Genomic DNA, 26,157 nt, shown 5'->3' with positions numbered 1-26,157 from the left:
AAGGTAAATATTCTTTAAAAAATTCTGTTTGAACAATTATTCTTCTAATTGGGTCTTAGAAGAATAATTGTTCAAACAGAATTTTTTAAAGAATATTTACCTTTTCCCTTTTTTATTGAAGTATAGTTGATATACATTACATTAATTTCAGATGTACAACATAGTGATTCAACATATATGTATATTATGAACGGATCACCATGGTAAGTCTGGTAACCATCTGACACATTAAAAAATTATTACAATATTATTGACTAGGAACTATTTACTTTTGATGCTGCGACTTTTACAATTGTCTTTTTCTCTTTGTGTTCCCAAACCAGCTCCCATTATTATCCTGGGTTCTTCCTGGTGTACTGAAGCCAACAAAGCCCATTTCATCTCAAATATTGGCATCACATCTACTTTTTTCATAATGTGAGAGCACCGCCTTAGCATCATGAGTCTAAGGAACTCTAAAACATACACAAGGAGCAAGTGTTGCCAGGATGAAATGAAGCACAAGCCAGTCAATGCTTGACATGTTGCACCTTGTCATGGTGTATTGTGTTTATAATCTTCTTAATTCATTGGAAGCTTGTTGAAAATAAGGACTGTGCCTGATTAATTTATATCCTCTGTGACTCTGAGCATAATGCTGCTATCTTATAAGCCTTAAGTAAAAGCAAGCTTAAGAGTCAATGGGTGAGATGATGGTTGAAGGAAAGAATGAGTGAATGAATAGTTAAATGAATCATTGAGAGGATGAATCAGTGATGAAGTGAATGTATATATCAAAGAAAGAAAGTGAAGTTGCTCAGTCTTATCCGACTCTTTGTGACCCCACGGACTGTAGCCTACCAGGTTCTTCTGTCCAGGGGTTTTCCAGGCAAGAATACTGGAGTGGGTTGCCATTTCCTTCTCCAGATCTTCCTGACCCAGGGATTGAACCCAGGTCTCCCACATTGTAGGCAGACGCTTTACCATCTGAGCCACCAGGGAAGTCCAAGTATATATCAACAGGCCATTAAAATGAGCTCCTTTGAAAATATAAAAGAGACTGGGAGATATGTATCGTATAAAACCAATTATTTTTATTTTTTCTTAAACAGAGAAGGCCGAGCTGCTCTTGTTTCATCCTTCGGGGTATTTAAATACTTGACCATGTACGGCATAATCCAGTTTATTGGCACATCACTGCTCTATTGGGTATGAACTAAAATAATTTCTTCCCAGTTCTAATTGCACTTACATCCCCTGTTTATTTTGGGTGGGGGTGCAGCTCCTACACGGGACTTAATGTTTTATAAATAAATTACTTTTTTCAAAATAGATGTCTGCAAACTTGAGAACTTGGTATAACTGTGCATGAGACACAGAGCTAGAAATGAGTAGATGTGGCTCAGTGTTGTTTTTCTCTAGATAACCTGAGACACTTGACCTCCTCAAGCCTCTACTTCTTCACTTAGAGTATGGAGAGAGCTTCAGAGCAGCCTAAATATATCTCGGCAGGCAATGCATCAGTCTCCAACTGGGGAATATTTTTGGCAGACTAAGAAGAGATTAAAAAGAGAGAGAAATTGTTGAATTTGACTTTGAAGGACTAAAAACTGGAAAGATTCCCATACCAGAGCTTTAGTTCTGAACCTGCCCAGAACCTCTACATGTCATTAGTAAAGGATTAGCAGTTCTGTAAAAAATGTTTGGAAAAGACTTTTGAAATGAAATGATAAAAATAATCATCTAAAAATTAACTAGCTATATGGAAGAAATATGTATAGGTTGAAAGTAATCTGCATCAGGTCAGTCATAACTTGGTCTACAGTAAAATAATCCATCAGGCTCAGGGAACACTGGGGCAAGGGGAATTAATTTACTGCCTTCCTGAGACATAGTGATGAAAGCGAGGAACACAGGACTCCAGCCTCGGGTGGGCTAATGATTGTGAGAAGCACATAGAGGCTAAGGGGCAACCAGGTGCATAGAGAGAAGAAATTGGTTGGAAGCCAGGAAACCTGGATTCAAGTTCTACTTCTGTCTCTAAGAACAAATTCGTTCTTGCCCTTGGCTGAGCTTTTATCCGCCTCCGGAAGTCAGGCTGACTGATTTCTAAAACCCTCCATAGTTCTCTGAAAACTCCCAAAATAAAGTAAAGCTGCCTTTGAAAATTCTCCCTATTCCATCTCACCCTGCATGTATAATGTTACCATTCTGAGGGGAAAGAATATGAGAAGGAAATGTAAAAAAGACAGAGAAAGAATTGCAAGATGAGAAGAACTCAGAAACCATTTGCATTCTCTGAAAGTTAAGAAATCAGAATTTCAGTTCCAAAGTCTCCATAGATACAGTTGATTGAAATCAGTCTACTCCAAGTCATTCACTCTGATGGTCTAGATCTAAGTTAAGAGTGTTCTCCAAGAACCTTCGCCTGGAAACATCTTGGCCTTGAGTTCACTTTCTAAGGGGACAGAAATATTTTCATTGGCATCAGTGTGATCTGGTAATATGCATAGAGCCAGATTATGACTTCGTGCTCAGTCAACAGCTATGAAGAAAAACTGACCTGTCTGCAAAAGGTATTGCAAGGCAAGTTCTTGCAGAGTACTTAGCGGACTTGTTTATTTAAATACTTCCAGTATAAACTGAAAGGGAGTTCTATGTCTACACAAACCTTAGAGAGGCAGGTGTACCAGAATGAAGTCTGCAATGGGCTTACTTGGGGTAGGGAACTTGTTCAGTTCGTGAAAGTAAGTGGGTTTCAAGAGAATCATGTGAACTCAACCCATGGATAAAGACAGAGAGAAAACCCTGTTCAATGATTTGAAGCCTTGATTTCAAATTTTAAGTGTAAAGTTCCTAGCAAAATTTTCAGGTTTAATATCTTCTGTTGAGAGTTCAACTACCCAGGCTGAGTCTGCAGCTGCCAAAATCACTGTGACCAACCAATAAGAGAGTGTTTCTCAACTGACTGATTCTCATTGCAATTAATTATATGGAATTAAGTTAAACATTGGAAAAAGAGTGATTTGGTTTTATTCTATCCAATGAGATGCTAAAGAGCTTAGGTCAATCACTTTCCTCCTAAAATGGGGAGGAAAATAACACTTGCTTCCTGACTGATTTCAGGAAGAGTGTTGGGGATGGTGAAGATGTTTTGATGTCAGAATCCTCACTTATCTTTACTTTTCTTCATTTTCAGCAACTACAACTGTTTGGGAATTACCAGTATCTCATGCAAGATGTTGCCATTACGTTGATGGTCTGTTTAACAAGTAAGATCTTAAGCAAAGTAAACCATATTGTTTTTATTTATCCATAAAATTCTAGAAGTACTCATACAAATAAGAGCTTCTGAGAATGACACTTTAACTCCCAGATCTCACTGTGTGCGTGTGTGCTCATTTACTTCAGTTGTGTCTGATTCTTTGTGAACCCATGGACCGAAGCCTGCCAGGGTCCTCTGTTCATGGGATTCTCCAGGCAGGAATACTGGAGTGGGTTGCCATGCCTTCCTCCAGGGGATCTTCCCAACCCAGGGATTGAACCCCGAGTCTCTTGTGTCTCCTGCATTGGCAGACAGATTCTTTACCAGTAGCACCACCTGAGAAGCCCACCAGACCTCATTACCTATCAATTTTTTGAAAGTGGTATTGGTAGTAAGGTGAGGCTTGCAGTCCTCAGACTTGACATTTATATAGTCTGATAGAAAATAGGTCTTAATTTCATAAAATTGTCAACATATTCTGAGTTCTTTGTAAGTTTATGTCTTATACACAGAAAAAATGTATAAGAAATTGAGGAAGGGAAAACTTTAAAACCCAAAGGTCATTTTCCATTATTCGGCTATACTTCTCATTGACATGAAACCAGATTTTTGCTAAGGCCTTTGATGTTTGAGAACAAATGCTAGCATTTTATTCTAGTGGAATTCTCTCAAAAGCAAGGTGTGGCTCACAGCAACTATTGCTCATTTCCTTCTTTTGAGATGACACTGATAAAGTATTTCCTATCAAGGAACTCAAAGCTTGATACTAACTCTTAATAAGTGAGAAAGGTGACTGCCTTAACAGGGAGCAAAGAAAAAGAATGACACATTCATCTCTTTTTCCTTGTTCAACAATAGAAGTGTTATGAAAAATAACAGATAAAACATCCAGCAATGCAGGATATTAATAACCTTGAGAATTTCATGTAGCATCATAAAACATGAAACTGATATTGAAGTCATTTTTTACATCATCACAGTGACAAAATTTACCAGTGTCAGAGATTTAAGTAATATCAATTTTGATTCTTAGGAATGAAATATCTATTCATAGCCCATTTAAATACTAAGTGTTATTAATATTCATATGCCTGGATAATTTTGAATCAGATAAATGGATGGGTATATTTGCTTCTACAATGTTGGCTATATTTTAAGCAATTTGCATGATTTTCTTGTGAACATGGACAATGATATAAAAAAGAAGAGAGTACCAGGAGGTTTCAAGAGCTAAGCTAGCAGGCAGAAGCATGAAAGTGAAGAGTATGGCCATCCTCCATCATTTCCTATCTCTGTGACCTTTGGCAAGTTACTTACTAAATAAATCATTGATTCACTGGGGCTTCCCAGGTGACTTAGTGAGAATCTGCCTGCTGCTGCAGGAAACACAGGAGATGTGGGTTCAGTCCCTGGTTCTGGAAGATCCCCCAAAAGGGAATGCAACCAACTCCAGTATTTTTGCCTGTCAAATTCCATGGACAGAGGACCCCGGCAGGCTACAGTCCATGGGGCCACAGAGCACCGGACACAACCGAGTGACTGAGCACGCATGCACACATAAAATTGATTCGTGTGAAAGGTCCTCACAGGGTTGTGAGGATTAGATAACACAGTGCACGTAGTGTATAGCATAGAGCACGGAACCCAATAAGCACTAATTACAAGATGAACGATATTGCACTACCCCCACCCCTCGCTGGTTTTTTTGAGATGACTGACTAGCTTGTTGAGCACTTAAAAAATCTGAAGACTGTGTACAAGTAGACTGTTGGATTAGAAATTCAAAAATATGAGTGGACGCTTTGCCTCAGATTTGCCAGATGACCTCAAGCAAGTTGTTTTGAGCTTTTGCACACTTAATTTTCATTTTGGTCATGAATTTGACTCTCAAGGTGATGAGTATACTTTACTGTTTCCCATGGCAAGAGCCTGTGGACTCTGGTACCTGTTGCTCACCCTGTGAAACAGCCTCTCATCTCAGAGCAGGCCGAGTGGGAGAGTTGGGATGACTCAGAGCAGGGCCACTGTTCCCGTGGGAGTAAGAAGAAGGCTGACAGTTCAGAAGCATAGTGTTCTTTCCAAACGAGAGCACTTCATTCAATTAGTATGCAACAAACGTGTAGCTGGCTGACTAAATGAGCTAGACCGACGAAGGTGAGAAACACAGTGTGGAAATACCTTTTTTTTTGGTCTCTTTTTACTTTCTGCCTTTGAACACTATCACTTTCCCATCCCTGTGAGTTCAGTCATACTATAGGCAGATCATTTCCTGGTCATTTCCAGGTACTGAAATGATCTCATCTTTAGATGTGAAAAGTCCAGGTATTATAAATTAACATTTCATGTTCTCATCCAATTCAAAGTTTTCTTCTCCAAATGAAGCCTGACCCATGGCTTGGAGTAGGTAGTGTTAGAGAAGGCCATGAACTGTTTTCCTTGTGTCAGCTACTTTCAACCCTGCTTCGGTGAATGCAAGTAGCAAGAGCCCAGGACTTTCTACTTAAATGGGGCTATTGTACTTATCACCTGTCGAGTGTATTCTAACAAGGTAGGCATCTAAACTCAGGCCCTTTGCATGGGGCTCACTAGTGAGTTCCTGAGTTCTTTAGAGATTCCCTGTGGATTGTCTGAACCAGACCACTCTCTTACATAGGTGGTGCTCTCTTCTCTGACCCCTCAGGATTCCTTTCATTAACTGCCTTCTGGTGGTGCATATCACACAGCTTTTTCCTTCTGCTGGTCTCTCTAACCTCAGCTGACTGCCCCACTGGGCAAATTCCTTCTGAGACTGCTCTGCTAAGTCACTTCAGTCGTGTCCGACTCTGTGCGACCCCATAGACGGCAGCCCACCAGGCTCCCCCATCCCTGGGATCCTCCAGGCAAGAACACTGGAGTGGGTTACCATTTCCTTCTCCAATGCATGAAAGTGAAAAGTGAAAGTGAAGTCGCTCAGTTGTGTCCGACTCTTAGCGACCCTGTGGATTGCAGCCCACCAGGCTCCTCCGTCCATGAGATTTTCCAGGCAGGAGTACTGGAGTGGGGTGCCATTGCCTTCCCCGGAAGCCCGGCTAATTTACAGAGCTTCTGCTTGACCTACTAGACAGATGTGGCACGTGTTCTCACTGCTGCCCCCTCTCTCTTCCCTTTGATATTACAAGTAGGACAATGAGCGCTAATCTCCACCCTCACCACTTCAGGACTTTTCCTACAGTGGTTCTTATGATTTGCTCTCATTTGTGCTGTGATGCTGAGACTAAAACCACAGTTCTTATTGCTCCTAACAATTCCTATTAAGGAATCTCTTCATCATCTCCATGGTTTTCTCTTGTACAGTCTGTACGTACCTGGGGGATGGAGGACGGCCTGTTTGCCCCTGAAGGACCAGTATGAATCCCTGTTAGTAGGTACGATAGCAACATGGCAGTCATCTCTCTTGACATTAAATTGGCACTTACCTTTCATTGTCCTTCCCTGGTGGCTCAGATGGTAAAGAATCTGCCTGCAATGTAGGAGACCTGGGTTCAATCCCTGGTTTGGGAAGATCCCTTGGAGAAAGTATTGGCTACCCACTCCAGTATTCTTGTCTGGAGAATTCCAGGGACAGAGCAGCCTGGCAGTCTATAGTCCATAGGGTCGCAAAGAATTGGACATGATTGAGCAACTAACACTTCCATTTTCACTTATTTTTTCTTTTCATTGTCCTCAAATATGAGGCTCAGCAAAATTCCCCAGACAAGAGGAGGACCTTCATTCAACCTCACCTCAGAAAAGTGTTCGTCTCCTACTGTGTGTTTGGCACATAAGTACCCGGGCATTAAAATGTTGATCACTGACATACAGAGTTTAGTGGAGAATTCACATACATTAATGGATGAAGTACAAGTCAAAAATAGTGAGTACCAAGAAACAACAGATGCTCTGGGAGTTTTGGAAAAGGGGAGTTTGTTTTTGATGATCTGTAGTTAGGGACGAGACAGCAATGAAGAAAAGAGAGATACTGGGGTTGGCTTCATGGAAGACATAGCATTTGCACCAAAATAAGAAGACTGTATAGATTTCAAATATCTTTTACCAAAAGAAGGGCACTTCAAGTAGAAGGAAGCAGCATGAGCAAGAGAGAGCTGATAAATATAGGGCATGAGTTTTTCAATTTGACCACACTGTAGGGCACGTGGAAAGAACAGCAGGAGACAAAATTTGAAAAAGTAGGTTGGGTCAGATCACAGAATCTTGACTACTAGGCTGAGAACTGTGAACATTTATCTGCCGACATTGAGTCATGGACGATCAATGTGAAATCACTCTCATCAACCCATCTACATTTCCAGGTTCCCAGGTTAGGGCTTTGACTTTCAAGCCTCAATTAGTAAGGGACAAAGATAATGCCATCACAATATGCTAAGTGAAATGAGACAGAAAGACAAAATACTGTTGTTTATACCTGGAATAATATATATATTCACTAGAATATAATATATATATTCACTAGGGAATAAAATATATATTCAGTAGAATATAATCTGGTAAATAATATATATTCACTAGAATATAATCTAGTGAATATAACAAAAGGAAAAAAAAAGCGCAGACTCACAGATATAGAGAAGAAACTAGTGGCTACCCGGGGTGGGGTGTAAGGTACACTATGGGGGGGGTATAGGAAGTACAAACTACTGAATGTAAGATGGGCTACAAGGATAAATTGTACAACACGGGGAATTTACCCAATATTTCATAATAACTGCAAATGGAATGGATTGTAACACTTAAAAATTGTATAAAAATTGACAAAATTAATATAAAAACCATAATGAAATAAATCTACCAGTATATTCTCTTGGAGAATGTTTTAAAAAGATAATACTATCATATTATTTATTTATTTACTTGCCTATCTATCCACACCCTGCATGTCCCCACAAGATTTTAAGGCAACATACAAAGGCTTCTAATAAGACAAAATGGGCTTCCCTGATAGCTCAGCTGGTAAAGAATCTGCCTGCAATGCAGCAGACCCCAGTTCAATTCCTGGATTGGGAAGACCCCCTGTAGAAGGGATAGGCTACCCACACCAGTAGTCTTGGTCTTCCCTCATGGCTCAGATAGTAAAGAATCTGCCTGCAATGCAGGAGACCTGGGTTTGATCCCTGGGTTGCGAAGATCCCCTGGAGAAGGGAAAGGCTACCCACTCCAGTATTCTGGCCTGCAGAATTCCATGGACTGTAGAGAACTCCAGTACTTTGGCCACCTCATGCGAAGAATTGACTCATTGGAAAAGACTCTGATGCTGGGAGGGATTGTGGGCAAGAGGATAAGGGGACGACAGAGGATGAGATGGCTGGATGGCATCACTGACTCAATGGACATGAGTCTCAGTGAACTCCGGGAGTTTGTGATAGACAGGGAGGCCTGGTGTGCTGCGATTCATGGGGTCGCAAAGAGTCGGACACGACTGAGCGACTGATCTGACCTGATTTGATCTGATAGTCCATGGGGTCACAAAGAGTCAGACACGACTGACACCACCACCAGTAAAATATAATATACGAAGGAAAAATCTAGGACAAAAGTAAGACGGAGTCAGAATAGTCAATTAAGAAAATGTGTGTCTTGGGAATTTCTTGGTGGTTAGGACCTGATGCTTTCACAGCCAGGGACCCAGGTTCAGTCCCTGGTTGGGGGATTAAGATTCTGCAAGTTGCACCAGTGCCAAAAAGAAGAAAGAAAGAAAAAGAATGCATCTCTTGAAGTCCCGTTTGACCCTCTTAGGTATAGAAGCAATCTTGAAAGGAACTTGTTTAGCTATGTCTCTGTTCTCTTTAGTAAGACCCACTCAAATTAGAACAAGAAAATTGAAGAAGGAGCATGTTTAATACTACAATTCTCACACACAAAAAAAATAATCTGAGAACAGAAACTTGGAAGCACCTGGGCCTGAGGAGGGCTAGAATTTTCTTTCCTTATTTCCAAGAGACCATCTTCTGTCTTTCTTCTTTCTAACCTTCCTGTTTTCAACTGACTTCTACTCATTCACTTTGCAAATAACCCCAAATGGTAACTATTATTGGGTCTCCATAACCTTTCTGCTTGTCTTCCTACAGCCAATTAGCTCAACCTCTCAGTGTCATTTGCAAATTGTTTAGAAAGAAAACTGATCACCTTCACTTGGGTAAGTTGCCCACTCTAGGCCATTTACTTTTATGAATGAGGGAAGAGTCATGTAATTCAGCTCCATTTGGGCAATCACTCCAGCACATGGGAGAAGGCAGTGTACAGAGGAGGAGGCTGTAGGGAGGATTTATCCGTCACATAAATGCATCTCTTAAGTTTCATCTGTGCTTCAGTGGGTCCTTTCTGGGTCTTGGGCCTCTTGAAGGAGCTAATGAAAGATAAAGATTTTTTTTTTCTCCTTAGAAATTTCCTGACACATGCTCAAAATTTTGCATTAAGTTTGGGTGGGTTCATTAGCCTCCTAAAATTTGACTTACATGACTTGAAATGTCAATAAAAAGTAAGCCAACTATTTAGGAGAAACATACATACATAATATCCAGATAATGATGACCAATTAAAAACTATACTTTGAGAATAGACTTTGAAGCTGCTAAGTCCTCCCATACAGCAGGCTCTGTGCTAGGTTCAGTAAAGGACAGACAGTGAGCAAGACAGGACTTCTTTCCTCAGGAAGCTCACAGCTGGCTAGGTACATGTATACTTTACCATTTGAGCCAACATGAAGCTTTACAATCAGACAGACTTACATCACCACCATGTCCCTCACTAAAGCAAGGATTCTACTTCTCCATGGACTAGTAGGGACTCTAATATGGTTGTCATTATTTTATTAATAGTCAAGTATACAGGTATATTTTCTTATCAGAATGTATTAAACATCTTTAAAACAGAAAAAGTTAAAATAATCTTCATGTAATAATCTGTATCAATCAGCTATTGTCACAGTAATGCTGTATAATAAACCACCCTCAAAACTCAGTGGCTTGCAACACCCACTTATGCTTCTGTGCTTTGACTATCATTCAGTTTGTCTAGGTGGGCTCGTCTGAGCCACTCTGCTTAGGATGTACATTAGATAGTCTTGATCCAGGTTCTGGGTTTAACTGAGGTTTGTTTCAGAATTTTCTTTCTGAGGCCAGGCTGAATAGACAGACCTGGGTATGTTATCAGTATAGATCAAAGAGAGCAGAGCCAGAGAGCAAGCCAAGCCACACAAGCATGCCTCGAAACTCTGCTAACACATACATTACCATATGTAAAATAGATAGCCAGTGGGAATTTGCTGTGTGATGCAGGGAACCAAAGCCAGTGCTCTGTGACAACCTAGAGGGGTGGGATGGGGAGGGAGGCTCCTGAAAGAGGGGACCTGGGTATGCCTGTGGCCGATTCATGTTGATGTGTGGCAAAAACCATCATGATATTGTGAAGTCATTATCCTCCAATTAAAAATAAAAATAATAACTCTCCTAACATCTCTTCGGCCAGAGAAAACCACACAGTAAAAAACAACATTAAGGGGAGATAAAGTACACTCTTTCACAATGAGATGAGACCAACAATTCAGTCTCTCACAGTTCCTGTGTAAAAGAAAAGGCAGAAATTACAATGAGCATCCAAAAAAGAGAAAACCAAATAGGTAGAAGGCAGATGCACAGAGATGCAATTACATGTCTCTCCAGTAGCCACAGCCTGTCCATGAACTCTGTGGTCACATTCTACCTTGGATACTGGACGACAGAGAGAATTCCAAGCACGGTGGCCTCTGCCTCCTGCAGCCCCAGTCTCCTTGCACTCCTTCTCAGCACTGACCCAGTCCACCGTGTCTGCCTGTGCCCATGCAATAACTTCTGACACCAATTACCTGGAGTTGGGCCAAACCTCACAGCCTTCACAAGACTGCCTTCACGTTAGAAATCAGCTGTAAGTTTGAGAGTCCCCATGCTACAAACACCTCTGATCTGCTGGTTATTAATGTAAGGGTTCTTAATAGTCCCTCAGAATTCAATCATTCACAGCAACAACTCACAGAACTCAGGAAAGGGCTATTTAGCTTATTACAGCTTTATTATAGCAAAAGGGTACAAAATAGAGCCAACCAAAGGGAAAGACATAAGGGCAGGGTCTGGAAGGATCGCAAACCTGCCATTTCCATTGGCCTCTCCCTCAGGAGTCAGTTTGCCTTACTCTCCTGCACAGTGATGTATGACCATATTCAGAATATTGAAAAAAAACAGACAGACACTCACCTGAGCTTTAGTGTAGGGAATTTTTACTGAGGTTTCATTAAATAGATATGATTGACTGAACCATTGGCCATAAGGTTGAACACAGACTCCAGCTCTCCTCTTTTCCCCTGAAGGTTGAGTTGATAGCAAGTGGCTCAAAGCCCCCAGCTTTCTAATCACACAATTGGTATTTTGGGCATGGCCAACTCACAAATTCTGATTCATCTCATTAGCACAAACTCTCTTCAGGCCTACTGTGAACAGAAAAGATATTCCTATCAATTAGGAAATTCCAAGAATTTAGAGGATATATTCCAGGAAGTGAAGACAAAGGCCAGTCAAACTCCTCACTCCAGGAGTCCAGAAGTGACCTCCCAGGAATCTGAGATGAAGACTAGTCACTTTCTTTATTACACATCCCATGTGTTTCCCAATGGGACTCAAGCTCTTTGGAAGCAGATGAGATGTCCTTCTTACCTTTGCATACCTCATAGCCTCTAGCTCTACATCCTTCTGGAAAAATTGATTAAATTAGTAAAGTTAAAGCTTTAGACAGCCATAGAGCTTTAGCTAAATGAGCTGCAAGAGCCTTTGGAGACCATTTAGACATTCCCACACATCTGGAAGCTCCAAAGGGGCTTCCTAGGTGGCACCAGTGGTAAAGAATCCGCCTATCAGGGCAAGAGACATAAGAGACATGGGTTCAGTCCCTGGGTTGGGAAGATCCCCTGGAGGAGGCCATGGCAACCCACTCCAGTATTCTTGCCTGGAGAATCCCATGGACAGAGGAGCCTGGTGGACTACAATCTATATAGGGTTGTAAAGAGTTGGACATGACTAACGCGGCACCCCACTCCAGTACTCTTGCCTGGAAAATCCCATGGATGGAGGAGCCTGGTGGGCTGCAGTCCATGGGGTCGCTAAGAGTCGGACATGACTGAAGCGACTTAGCAGCAACAGCAGCAGCAACGCGACTTAGTATGCATGCATGAGAAAATGAAAGACCAAAGACTGTCTGTGATTACCCCAGAACATGCACTGAGCAAACTAAAGACCCACTGTAAACTTTTATTATCCAATACTGGACCCTCATTCCCCAGTGCCCTGTCCCCACAGGAATGAACATAGCCCTAGGGATATATACCCCTCTTTCTTACATCAAAGAAAGCAGTCATAAGCTATGAAAATGAGAGAAGTGACAGATGTAAAGAACTGAAACATCCTGACCTCTCCAAGCTTCTTTCCTGCTCTGCCCTGAGAAGCAAAGTACATTCCATTTTCATCAGTTTGCTAGAATATGAGACTTCAAAGACAGATGTAATTGTCTTTTTTGTGGTTTTTTTTGGTGTGCAGTGTGTGCATAGTCACTCAGTTCTATCCAACTGTTTGTGACCCTATGGGTTATAGCTCGCCATGCTCCTCTGTCCATGCAATTTTCCTGGCAATGATACTGAAGTGGGTTGCCATTTCCTCCTCCAGGGGATCTTCCTGACCCATTGCAGGTGGATGCTTTCTTGCTGAGCCACGGGTGACTGCCCATTGCCAACCTCAAATGTTAAAAAACAAAGACTAAGACCAAAATATATTTTAACACTCCCATCTAAAGGCAATATTTTAAGTTCCTTTTCCTAAGTCTAATGCACTCTAGCAGTCCTTCATTTGCACACTTCTTCAGGAGATAGCAGAACACACCTGTAGCATCTATCCTGGTACACTGAAGTGCTCAAAGAATGTTGGCTGAATGAATAATAGAGTGAACATTTTTTGCTTTTTAAAAAATCTCCCAGCATATGAACATTAGTCCAACTGAATGCTTCCTTGCCTCTCCAGCTTAATTTTCCACTTCCCCATCATCCTTGAGAGATAACAGTACTCTTATTCCGGTGGGAGGCCATCTTTTATACACCATTCCTGACCAATCTGGTCAGGAAATGGTGTATAAAATATCTGCACCATGCAATATGGTACATGTATTAATTATAGAACTTTTGAATCCATCACTTTTCCTTTCTGAAGATGAAACCAAAGCATGGAAGAGGCCAAGGTGGGTAGCACTGGTGTGCAGCTGGGCAATGAACTTACCGAGATGTAAACCCTCAGTGCATGTTTACTGTATCTGAACCCTGATGCGAGACTCAGAATAACATGCATCTCAATCTTTTATTCTCACTAATGAAATTGGACCTAGGAAAAATACATTTGTCTTTCAGTGAGTGCAACACATGCATACCCAAAATTGGCTCCATACAGACCATCAGGACAGCTTCTCTCCCCTCCTTTGCTGCTGTCAGTGGTTTTGAACACCTGCTTCAACTGCATTGTGCTGGTCTGTGCATTTCTTTTGTTGAAGCAGCAGCCCTGGTATTGTGAGGTCTACAGATACAGGTAAAGTTTGGTTCCTTAATTTTCCTTTCTGAAGGTGGTACAATGAATATCTAATGACTCTGTTCAAATTAGTTTGAAATATATTCAAAATTTTTAATTAACCAAAATTGTTTCTGTACTACAAAACCTCAGTGATGGGATAGAATACAGGACAGAGTCAATGGCTAGAGTCCTGGGGTGAGCTATGTGGAGTGGGTGGGAAAAGATCTCCACATTGGCTCTTGATATATAGATGTAATAGTTACTTGACTGGATGAATATATTCACTCCCCGGTGGTTTGGATGTCATATAAACCAAAAGTTGGCAAACATCTCTAGTAGAGGGCCAGGTAGTAAAAATTTTGGGCCTCGTGGGCTCTGTGGTCCCTGCTGCAACTACTCAACTCTTAAGTTGCAGTGAAAAAGCAGCCAGAGATAACACATAAACAAGTCAGTGTGACAGTGTTCCAATAAAACTTTATTGACAAAACCAGGCGTCGAGTCAGATTTGGCTGATGGGCTTAAGTCAACAGGCCCCTGCTATACAAAACAAATTTGTTTATATTAGTTTCAGTTTTTCAAATGAATGTTAAAATTAAAATATTTGTTGATGGTATCAGTGTTTTGATTTTACTGTAGGCTCAGGGCAAGTCTCTTCACCTCCGAGGGCTTTAATTTCCTTAACTATAAATAAAGCGTAAGATGAGGTGAACTTAGATGCTCAAACTGTTTTTTTCTGACAAAGCCTGCCCGATCTCCAAAAGAGAAGGGCAGAAAGAGCTGATCTTTTTGGAGTAGGGCTTGTACAAATTCCCCTTCACTCTTCTGTCATCCTGAAGGCAATAGAGCCCCAGGAATCAGCGGAGAGATGGGAAACTACAGAATGATGTCTAAGATTGTCATTTAGAACCCAAATTCAGCAATTCAAGTATTACTTAGAGTATAGAGTTCATTTTTCTTTCAAAACCAGATTTTTCCACAAATTGGAGCACATGTACTCAGAGAAGTAGCCTTCTGAATGAATCTAGGAGGCAACCTGGGGTAACCAAAATGGTGATGGATGGGTTGTCCTGCCTTTGTCATTAACTACTCAACTGTCTTATCTACAATGCAAGTTGATTAGATTAGAAATATTTTGGTGTTAAACTCTGTAATTCAGGCCCTCTAGTCTACCTATTCCCTTTGGGCTAGAAAGCTCTGTGACTGTTGATCGCTTGCTTCATTAATGTATTTATTCTGCAGGCACCAACTGAATATCTACTATATGCAAAGCACATCTGGGAGCCTAGGAAGTCTAGGATAAGACTTATGCCTTGCATTTGAATTCACAATTGAAAAATGAATTTTATCTATAAACAGTTGTAATAGTAGCAAAAAGTTTGAAACTAAACAAGAAAGCCAATGAAAACAAATTTCTTTGTGGGTTTGATTACTGAAAAAATGAAGATTGCAAATGGATCAGTCAACACTGGGCAAGTCCATATCTTAAATATTTTTCTGAGAAAATATGTGGCATCACTGTGCTAGGTGCTAAGAATTTGCTACATATTTGAGTAAAACAAACAAGCAAAGGGAAATAAAACCAGAAGTAAAATTTCACATTCAAAGAACTCTCATCCCAAGAATGGAAAATAAAAATATGTGAAGGAATAATTGCAAAACAATGAGCTAAATGCATCACTAGAGAGAAGACTGAAGGGCACTAGTTATGCTCACCACTGAATGTAAAGAGTTTCAGAGAGAAATAGGATGTCTGGACTCAGAGGTGTGCAAAAGGGGAAAAGGAATATTCCCCTATGATTGGAGTATAAGGAGCATGGGAAGTCTGGCAAAAGATAAGGCTGGAAAGGTTGACTGAGACCAGAGTTTGAAAGTCTTCTGGGCCTGCCTGAGAAGTTTGAGTTTAATTTGTTAGCAAAACAGAAACACAGACACTCATAAGCAGGAGATTGTTCAAATCCTCATGGACAGGTTTTGGTTATGTAAGGACAGTGGGTCAGAATAGGCAGATTCCAACTCAGGACCCATGTTAAGAGATTTATATCAGCCCACAAAAGGAAACACACCACGCACGCATACATACACATAGAGTTCATATGCTGTGAATTGAAAGGAATTTCATAGGAAATTGTCATCCAAGCCCTTTCAAGACAGATCATTTGTTCTAGATAGGCTTCTGGACAAAGAACAATCTTGACTTCCTCTGTAGTTTATTTCTGCCTTGCCACTGCAAGAGGTGAACAAAATATATCCTGGTAGTTATTTGCTGGAACAGCTTGCAAGGTGAGGTCCCTGGGTCATGATTAGTTAATTTTTTCCTACTGGCGGGATAAAGATACAATGAAAGTTCCATAAATGCTGGTTATTCTTTTCCAGTAAGTGCTTTCTGGACAGCCAGAGTAATTTCTCAACAAATGTGAGTTTGTCAAGAAACAGGACGGGAAATGGAGCATTGGTTCCTGGTTCAGTTTTAAGCTTTGAAAGTACCACACTGTGGCCCATCACCACCATCAACTGTATCACAACAGCATTTATCTTTTCTAAGGGCAAGCCATTTCGAAAACCTATCTACACAAACTGTAAGTGCGAAGTTTTTCTTTTCAAATATGTTTTTTCTACTCTCCCACTATCCCCAGAATTGCAACTTACTGGTGAAGTGATTGGCTGAGAAGGAAACAATTGCAATACTCTAAAATTGAGTACTGAACCATAATTATCACAGGTGGTAAAAAGCCCAAGGGCGGAAACACGTTTATGTGCAGATAAGCATGTGCTGTATTGATTAGTCATGACTCATGTCCTAATTTGAGTATTATTAATTTATTCATACTTTCTTTTATGTCTCTTAGTAAATATTTGTGGCTTTCTCCATTATAGATCCTATGCATTAATTTTACAAACAAATCTTCTGCTTTTTGTATTTTTTTATATAGTGATTGACTTTTTCCCATTACATTTTCTAATCAGTGATCACAAATATATGTGAATGATATAGTGCTGTTTATAATGTTTATTTTCTACTCAGAATCCTTTCTGAATTTTGCTATTGGTCTTTGCTCTTTGACTGTTCTAGAAAGGGAATTACTATCATCTGCAATTACTAATGTTCCACAGGGAATTTCTTGATAGTCCAGTGGTTAGGACTCTGCTCTCCCATTACAGGAGCCACGGGCTCGATCCCTGGTTGGGGAACTAGGATCCCACCAGCCGCACGGCATTACCAATAAAGAAAACAATGTTCTTTCTTCCTTTCCAATAGCTATAATGCTTATTTATATTTTCAGTTTTAGTGTACAATCCAGAATTTCCAGGACAATGTTAAGTACTAGTGGAAGCAGCAAATAGTTCTACTCCTTCATAAAAATACATCTAGTAATTTTTCACTTGTAAATACGGTTTTGAATATTGGTTCAAGGTGGGCCACCTCATGTGAAGAAAAATACCTTTCTATTTCCAGTTAATCAAGAGTATGTTTTAAAATTATAAAATGGAAGATGTATTTCGTCAACTGTCTTCCTTACATCCTGCCCTTCATCCTTCCTACTAGGATGATTATACTTGTTTTCTATTTTGACCTATTGCTAGAACACGTTACATTAATAAACTTATTAAATATTTCCATATTCTTGAACAAATTCTACTTATTTGTGGTGGATTTCACTTTTAGTAAAAGGAATCCTACTGTTTTTTAATATTGCTTTTAATATCTATATTTTTTCTGGGATTGGTCTGAAGTATTTTGTGTTAAGAGATTTTTTTAGGTGTTGATATTAAGACTTCAAAATTCTTGGACTTTTCCTTTCCTTTGAAAAATATTTTATGGTTAGAAATAGTCTATTCCTTCACTGTTTATGAGAGCCCAGTAAAATCATCTGGTTCCAAATATTTTCATTAAAAGAATTAATTTTTTGAAAATTTATTTAGGTATCCTCTTTTTAAACTGTTTTTTAAAATTAAAAAAAAATTTACCCATAATTCCATTTCATTGAGATTATTTTGTTTTAGGACAGGGTTTTGATAATTTTAATGCCATCTACAACTTTTCATATCTTCTCATATTAATTATGTTTTGTGCACTGTGTTCATTTATTCTTACCAGAAATGTACTTTTACTGGTTTTCTTTAAATAAGCAGCTCTCAGATTTAATACTTCTGTATGTTTTCTATTTTCTAATTTATTCATTTTTGCTTTTCCCATTTTCCCCCTCTTCTTACTTTCCTTGGAAAATTCTTTAATGTTTGAATTGATTTTATAATCCATATATTTTCTTTTATTCTTATAAAATTAGCAAAAACATCAAGACCAATAATTATAGTTTGGGTTACATTATTTACATTTTCATATGTCTCTTATTATGACTTAATTTCCTCTTTGACCCACTAGTTACAAGAATAGTGGTTTTCAGTTTTCAAGTGGGAAAGGATTTTGTTTTCATTCTCTTACTACTCTTTTTCTTAATAGCTTCCAAATGGACTTAGTTTCCTTTTTGACTCAACAGATCTTTAGAATTTTGATTTGTATGCGGGGAGATTTTTCCTTTAAATTTAGTTACTAATTTCTAGTTTTTTTGTCATGATCAAAGAACATCTAACCTGTAATATTTCTGATCTGGAAATTTTACTACAGTTTTGTATATCACATGTCATAAACTCTAATTTCTAATTTTCAAAAAGAGTCATAGATATTAGAGAAGTAAGTCTCATTCTTATTCCTAAATTAAAAATTAATTTATCATATAAAACCAGTTTTAGCAATTATATTATTTACATGCTTTCTGTTTTCATCCCCTCCCCCACCATCTTCTTTTGTATAGCTGTTTTTTCAGAGGTTTTGAGAGCATGCTAAAATCTTGTTTTAATTACAGTTTTTACAAATTTTTTCCTGAATTTCTTATTTTTGTTCAAATTTTTCTTAATTTTGATATAGTATCTGATAATGTCCCTGGCTCCTGTCAAAACAAATCTAGATTCTATTTTTGCAGGTTACTATTTTTTTTATTGTAAGTATATTTTACAAGGAGAATATATTACATTGGCTAGTACTTTAATTTGAATAATAGCTGCGAAGTCATTCTAAATATGAGTTAATTAGAGCTGAACTAGTTACATCATAGGGACTTAAATTTTGTGGGTAAATTCAAATCCCTATGTCAAACATAACTGGTAATTTTAAATGAAAAAAGTTTTTTATAAACATATTCTAACAAACATAATCTTATAGTAAATCATACACTCTCAAGGTTACAAGTCAAAAGTTCTCAGAATGGCTGTTGAAATACACAATTCTATTTTAATGTAACAGAAAAGTCTTTACCTTTTTTAACAGTCTTTGACAGATCAACTTTGTAATGATGAGCTATAGAATAAGTACAGATTTAGTTTTTATGGAACAGGTGTGAATATTTCTTAAGCCTCTTCTTGCCTGAGAATAGTCTATAATGGCTTGCCCAGGGCTTGTCTTCCCAAATCATCTGTGCAAACAGAACCCCATTCATTCCAGTTTCCTCATCATTAATAATTAATTACAGGAGGGCAACATTCACTTCAGTTCTTTATGAAGTTGTCCAATCAAAGCTGAATTAAAGAAGAGAGCCTCACCATTTTGTTTCCCCTCTGCTCATTTGTGCCCTAGCCTGGTCTGCTTTTGGACCCCTAGTCTGAGAGCAGTGTGACGTGCACAGTGCTCAGCCCAGTTTCAGTGAGTACTTCATCAGGATGGACATTTGGGGCATCATCTTCTTCGCAACATCTGGGTCCTTGGGACTTGGAAACACTGAAGGAAATTAAAAATCCACACAGCCACTTCCTAGGGCCTTCTCATCACCAATCTGCTCAGATTGCTTTACTTTAGGAGATGCAGCTCCCTCCTTTCTTCTCTCTGCCTCACACGCCTCTCAAGCAAGCATGGGTATTCTTCTAAGAGGTGTTACATCTAGTTATATATGTAGAGTGAGGCATGGATGAATATGAAGGTGAGTGTAGGTGGTGAGGATTAAACAGAGCTCTTGTGGCTTCAAAATATAGGGCCTGCTGTAGCGGGACAGTTCCTCTGATTTCTGTTTAATATAGATCTATGCAGAGTTGGGAGCCCATAAACCATCAACACTGGAAGAAATGAGGTAGAGAGAATACAAGAGAAAATCTAGCTTGTTTTTAAATGTTGAAGACCGTAAGTATCATATCACAGCAACACTGATTAAATGCTGCTGTTTAGGCCTGAAGGTGCTAATCCCATTGAAAAGCATATATAAAGCACTGTCTACAAAGTGCCTAAAAGCTGATGGCCACAAGAGGGGATGGGGGTGGGGAAATAAGGACAGGGATGTTGGCACTGTGCATCCTGAGAAATTGAGCATCCCAAAGTAAAGCCATCTGGGCAGGCTTTATAGAAGAAGCCAGCAGATATGCATGCTAGTTTCTCACTTCCACTTCCAATTGGAGTCCCAGAGAAGCAGATCAAAATCCCTTTCAGGTGGTTATAACATACTGGATATATATATATGAAGACCATGCAAAGCACAGTGATAAACACCATATGAAATAAAACTTGGTAAGGGAGAATTGGAGAGTCTTTAAAAGAAAGTGGTATTGGAACTGGGCTTTTTAAGAAACACTGGGAACTTGCCAAGACTGGAAGACTACCATCTACACAGGGTGTTTTGTGAACCAAGGCACGAAAGCTAGAAGGCACTGGGTCTCTGTGAGTAGCAGGTTTATGGTTTAGCTTTCCAAGAACTTAAGGAAGAGCAACCAGAGATCAGTTTAGAAAGGCTGATTGGAACCAGACGCGGAAGGCCTTGAACATCAATCATTCAAGACCCTTGTACTCTCTTCTCTAAGCAATGAAGAGTGAGGAGCCACTAAGAAGACGGACTGTGTAAATAATTTATTCATGAACGACTCACTAGACCCGAGGTGATAAAGCATCAGGAACTCTCTGGTGACCATTTACATAAGCTGGTCACTGCAGGGTTTCCCAGCCCCAAGGACTCCTCAGTTGAGGTAACTTCCTCATGGAGTTTACTGGAATATATTTAATTACCAACTCTCTACACTCAGCCTTTCAAGGAAAGATTTTCAAGATATCACCTTTGTCTTGTAAGCATTAGAACACATTTTAAAACATATGAGGATATATCAAAACATCTAAAGATGTATCCAGTATTTGCCCAACAAAGATAATTGATATTGAAACATGTGCCAAATTACAGGAAACATTCCCTCAGCATCTAAAAATAATGTTTGCTGTTTCTTCAGATATATTCTCATTTTTGCTAGCGTCTGCCTTGGGCCTCACAATTTTCCTTCAGTTTTCTGATTTTCAAGATATATACCGCGGAATGGAGGTATGTGGAATCTGTGACTCCTATGTGCAGTGGGGCTGTATTTGCATTGTATTGATAATTTACAAGTCAGTTACACCCATATTCTCTCTGGTCACTGAGAATTGTGAGGCTATTTTCATTTACCAGAAGAGCAAATAACATACTTCTATCTCACACACGCTGGCCTGAGTGTTTTCATATTATTAGTATCATCAGTTGGGTCATTTATTCTGTTTATACCTGGAACACTGTGTTTGGATGTTTTATTCTTCTATGTTATACTAATACGATGAAATTAATGCATTAATACAATAATTAATCCTCCAACTTTAATTTTTTAATCATATAGTATAAGTCCTTTATAATGTAGTTGTGAAAAGCAAGAAAATGTTGACTGTAAGCCAGTCATATTCTGTCTGTAAAACACTGACAATGGGCGGGGGGGCTTATTTCAAGGGTTAAAATTAAATTTATTAATAAGTTATTGAGCCTATTTTTGGACCTAGCATTGTAGGAAAAATAGAAAGACAAAGATTGGCTCTGGCCCTCTACCTACAGTTTAGTTCCAAAGATGAGCCATACCCAGTGAAGTGATGGAATGGCCACCTGAGGCCGTCCATGCTTAAAGAGAGTGTAAAACAGAGAGAAGTGGGAAGGACATAGGGAGGAGGAGCTCTCCCTGGGGCCTGTGGCTTCCACAGGAGGCGTCATACAGGAGATGCAACTTGATCTGGTCTGGAAGGATAGGTTTGACTTTGCTAAGTAGGAGGTAGGGATATTCCCAACTAGGAGAACAGCCTAAGCACAAGCAGAGAGGGCTGGCCCAATCTCTTTGGTTTTAGAAATGCAAGAGAATGTGGAATGGCCGAGAGGAAAATCCAAAGCAAGATTTGTTTCACAGACCACCTAGAAGGTTAGCTAAGATTGAGCCAGTAAGTTGTGGAGTAGACGTGGATGTAGGAAGGCAGACAATGCTGGTTCAACACTATGCCAAGAGCAATGGGAGTCATTGAAGACATCAGAGCAGGTTTTTCAGTGGAGCACTTAAGACAGATTCGTTAGATGACAGCAGGAATGCTGTGTGTGAGAGAAGACAGGCTGTGGAGAGAGAGGCAGTTAGGATATGAAAACCCAGACCATTCAGTCACTTACAAAGCATTGTGAAGCTTCAGAGTGGGCTTGGCACTGGGGTTACAAAAACGAGTAAGATGTGGTCACTGCTCTCAAATAGCTCAGAAGCTAGGAGGGGAGAGCATCACAGAAGATAACTCCAAAGTGATGTGACAGGTGCCTTCCAGGCCAAGGCATGGAGAAGTGACGTCCCAGATCAGGGCGGTAGCAGGATGCGGGAAAGGGCCAAGGGCTCCACTACCATCTGACCCACTGCCGGATCTCACAGCCCTCTCCAGGCCACCTGCCACCCAGCAAGCCTATTTCACATCCTGGAGAAAGGCTGTTTCCACTTAGAGGAAAAATAACATGTTGTTACTTTAAATAACCTATGAGAACAGGAATAAGAATCAAAGGTGAGCATTTAAACATTATGGAGGGTCTGTGGTTTTAGTCCTAAACGGAGCTCAGCCTCTACATAGTCATCCTACATTTTAGGGTCAAAAAAGGAATTTCATAATTCATCTTTTGCTATGGATGTGTCTATAGGAAGTTGTAGATCTCACACCTATTCAATAAGTGTATTTGGTGGTCAAGGGTACTCTTTAATCCTTAAAAGGAGAGAGACTGAGCCAGTTCAGCTTTCAAGGCATTAGATTTAGGGATGAGAGTATTTATTCAAAAATTATTCACCAAGTATCTATCAAAATAAACTTGAACCTCTGTCTACCTTTTATTTCTTTTACTCATATGTCAATGTTACTGAACGAATGAGCTCCAAGTAGATTTTGCTTTGGGAGCATTAGAAGTAATAACATCATTAGATGCATGATTTAATCTTTCTTGTATTTGAGAAGATAAAAATAAAGGGAGAGAACACAGGCTCCAAAGCGTCCTGTCTCATGTCTTTGATCCAGGGCACGTTGACTCCATGTTTATCATCAGGCAGTGGAGGGAGCACTGGGCGAGAGGCAGTCAGACTTTATTTGAATTCTGACTCTGCCATTTATTTCTTGGTATTGAATCCTAGGGCAAGGTATTGACCTTCTCGTCTGTAAAGCTGAGAGAGGAACGTCTACCCTCTAAGCCCAGAGAGTTGTTACAAATATATATAAATTAAATAAGAGAATGTGTGTCAAGTATAAAGTATGCAAAGTATAAAGGTAGTATTTCTTTTTCAACAGTTTGTCCCGATTGTAACATCATGGAGGGTTTCAGTTTTGGTGGCAGCTCTCACCCAGTTCTGTGTGGCCTTCTTTGTAGAGGTAAAGAAGTTTCTGTATGGCTCACTATCTGGGGGGAAGGATAAATAAAGGGCTGACTCTCAACAGATGCTCATTGTTTAGAGCAACCACTTTTATCCCCCAAAAGTAATAATTATTAAGTGTTTGTTAAGTGTTCTCTTTGGGGGAAATGAGAATGATTTAAAATTCTTTGAAGGCTGCATAGAAATGCTCTCGGTATCTGCAGTGTAGGAAGCAAAACATCAAATTAGCTAATTTTGTCTCACATGAAGGCCTTATATTGTACTTTCCCAGAAGTCTTAATAATCTGGTAGACTAGATCAAATGACCTTCCAGCTCTAAAATTCAGTGAGACCTTTTAGTGTGAAGAACTGTCTAGGTGGGCTTCCTTAATTAAGAGAGAAGGGAAGCCATTGCTCATTCTAGTCAATTCTTAACCTTGAAGGTCTTCTATAGCATTTCTCTTCTACTCAGTGTCACTAAATGAATTTACCTTCTCAGTGAAAAACTCAGGTACTATTTTTTTAAGGGACAGTTTAAAAGAAAAGATTCATGAAGTTCCTTGAGAAAAGGTATCAGCCAAATTAAGAAAAAATATGTGTATATACAAATATTCCATGGTATACAATGCATGTAAAATTTCTCATACTCTTAAGGAATTCCATTTCTGAGATTTCACTTAAAAAATAACTTAAAAAGACAGAAAATTTTACATGTATGAAGATTTTCATCACAGTATTATCTAGTGATAAAATATTAGAATCAAGTGTTTCAAAAGTAGAGGTGCTATTAAATAGTAATATAGAAATTTGAGTAAATGTTATACAATCATTAAAAATGATTATTGAGAAGATGGTAGCTACAAACTGTATATGACAGAGGAAGTGGAATGCAATATTTGAGCACTTCTATTACTATAAATGCATAAAATTGTGTGTGCTTGTAATCGTACAAAAAAGAGAACCCCCAAAATGGAAAGCAAAGGGCCTCCCTGGTGACTCAGTGGTAAAGAATCTGCCTGCCAATGTAGGAGGCATGGGTTTGACCCCTAGGTTGGGAAGATCCCCTGGAGTAGGAAATAACAACCCACTCTAGTATTCTTGCCTGGGAAATTCCATGGACAGAGGAGACTGGCAGAGCCTACAGTCCATGGGGTTGCAGAACAGTCAGACAGAACTTAGTGACTAAACAACAACAACAAATGGAAAGCAAAACCCATTTGATTTTTAGAGTTCATTCATTCATTCAACAAACCATTACTTGATGCCTTCTTTGTATCAGGGAGCGAGTAACAGTGATTTTTTTTTTTCTTTTCTTGATTTTGAGTACATTATTTTGCTATTTCATTCTAGCAGTAAAATAATTCTAAGTGACTCTCCTGCCAGAATTGAACTAGGAAATCTGTGGAAATGAAAGACTGTAAGCTTTTGGCAGATTTCTATGAACACAAGCTCACTCAGTTCTCAAGGAAATGAACCCAGGAAGCTGCTAGGCTTCATGGGGCTGCAAGAAGTGGCCAATGAGCATAAATAATTAGCACATTTAGAGAAGGTCTGGGGGAACAGGGTAGCAATGAGCAATCTGGTTGCCAGGGAAAATAGGTGATGGTTTGATTGTCTTTTCCACCTGATTTTCCAGGATGCCATCCTTCAAAATCGAGCGCTCTGGCTATGGATCAAGAAAGAATTTGGAATCTATTCTAAAAGTCAGTATAGGATCTGGCAAAGAAAACTGGCAAAAGATCCAACCTGGCCTCCTACAAACAGGACAGATTATTCAGGCGATGGCAGAAATGGATTCTACATCAACCAAGGCTTTGAAAGCTCTGAACAGATTCCAAAAGAAAAACTTAATTTGGGAGGCCAAACCACAGAACAACATTTCTGGACCAGATTGTAATCAGAATTGTTAAATAGCATACTCCTTTTACCAGAATCTAAAACATTGTAGAGAGGTGATAATAGTCTACCCTTTTATTTTCTTCCTCCATCTGAAGATTCAAAGTGCATTTCTCAGTGCATTGAACCTTGCAACAAAGGACTTTACATATGTTTATTTTGACCTCATCCTCTATCATTAAGAAAAATAATGCATTTTCGAAAGTATCATTTTTTTTCTAACAAATTTTATTCACAATGCATAGCATGACTTGCTTCAAATGCACAGCTCTTTATGGTAGTAAAATTAATAGTATGAACATCAATAGAAGAAAGAAAAAAGAGTTTAATTTTGAAAGTTTCACCAATGTATTTGTATCTTTATCTACTGAAATAAAAGAATCTATATATTTAAAAAAGCTTCTCTCAATAACTTGTCACACATTTACTTAATCTTATATTCGCCTGCAAAGAACATCTATGCATATATCTTTTCTCCAGGTCACAGAATTCTTCTTTTTGGTTCTTTATATGGTTTTAATAGAGAAACAAGAATTGAAATTTACCTCAGAAACTTCACCCCTGTTGTTAAATGTGGAAGTGGAGAAAGATGGAGGTGTCTGATAATTGTTTATAACCTTGGCCTGGGCACAGCTAAGCAAACTCTACTCAAATTGGCATCTCCCAAGTATATTGCTTTGGGGCTAGTGAGCTAGAGGTTCCAAATTAGATCACAAAAATAATAAAACTATT

General features: G+C 39.3%; 1 protein-coding gene across 8 annotated transcripts in view; it reads left to right on the top strand.

The window, feature by feature from the left end:
• ATP13A5 (ATPase 13A5) overlaps positions 1-25,823 on the top strand; it is a 122,285-nt gene extending 96,462 nt beyond the window's left edge. For 2 of the 8 annotated variants that reach the window (XM_086319849.1, XM_086319837.1), the window contains exons 24-30: positions 1,092-1,188; positions 3,179-3,251; positions 13,695-13,869; positions 16,225-16,427; positions 21,106-21,194; positions 23,468-23,548; positions 25,166-25,823. In XM_086319849.1, coding sequence (XP_086175975.1) covers positions 1,092-1,188; positions 3,179-3,251; positions 13,695-13,869; positions 16,225-16,427; positions 21,106-21,194; positions 23,468-23,548; positions 25,166-25,426 — 979 coding nt within the window. In that variant the 3' untranslated portion in view covers positions 25,427-25,823. Of the gene's footprint in view, positions 1-323; positions 497-1,091; positions 1,189-3,178; positions 3,252-6,957; positions 7,206-9,345; positions 9,414-13,694; positions 13,870-16,224; positions 16,428-21,105; positions 21,195-23,467; positions 23,549-25,165 lie in introns of those variants that run through there. The other 6 variants (XM_086319912.1, XM_086319904.1, XR_015134041.1 and 3 more) reach the window with 5 other exon arrangements.
• Positions 25,824-26,157: the final 334 nt, after the last annotated feature.

The sequence above is a fragment of the Bos grunniens genome, chromosome 1, assembly GCF_055505025.1.
Source record: "Bos grunniens cultivar Pamir isolate PY7600 chromosome 1, Bosgru_T2T1.0, whole genome shotgun sequence".
Taxonomy (NCBI): Eukaryota; Metazoa; Chordata; class Mammalia; order Artiodactyla; family Bovidae; genus Bos; species Bos grunniens.
The sequence above is the reverse complement of the archived record's forward strand: the minus strand, read 5'-3'. Positions and strand labels throughout refer to the sequence as shown.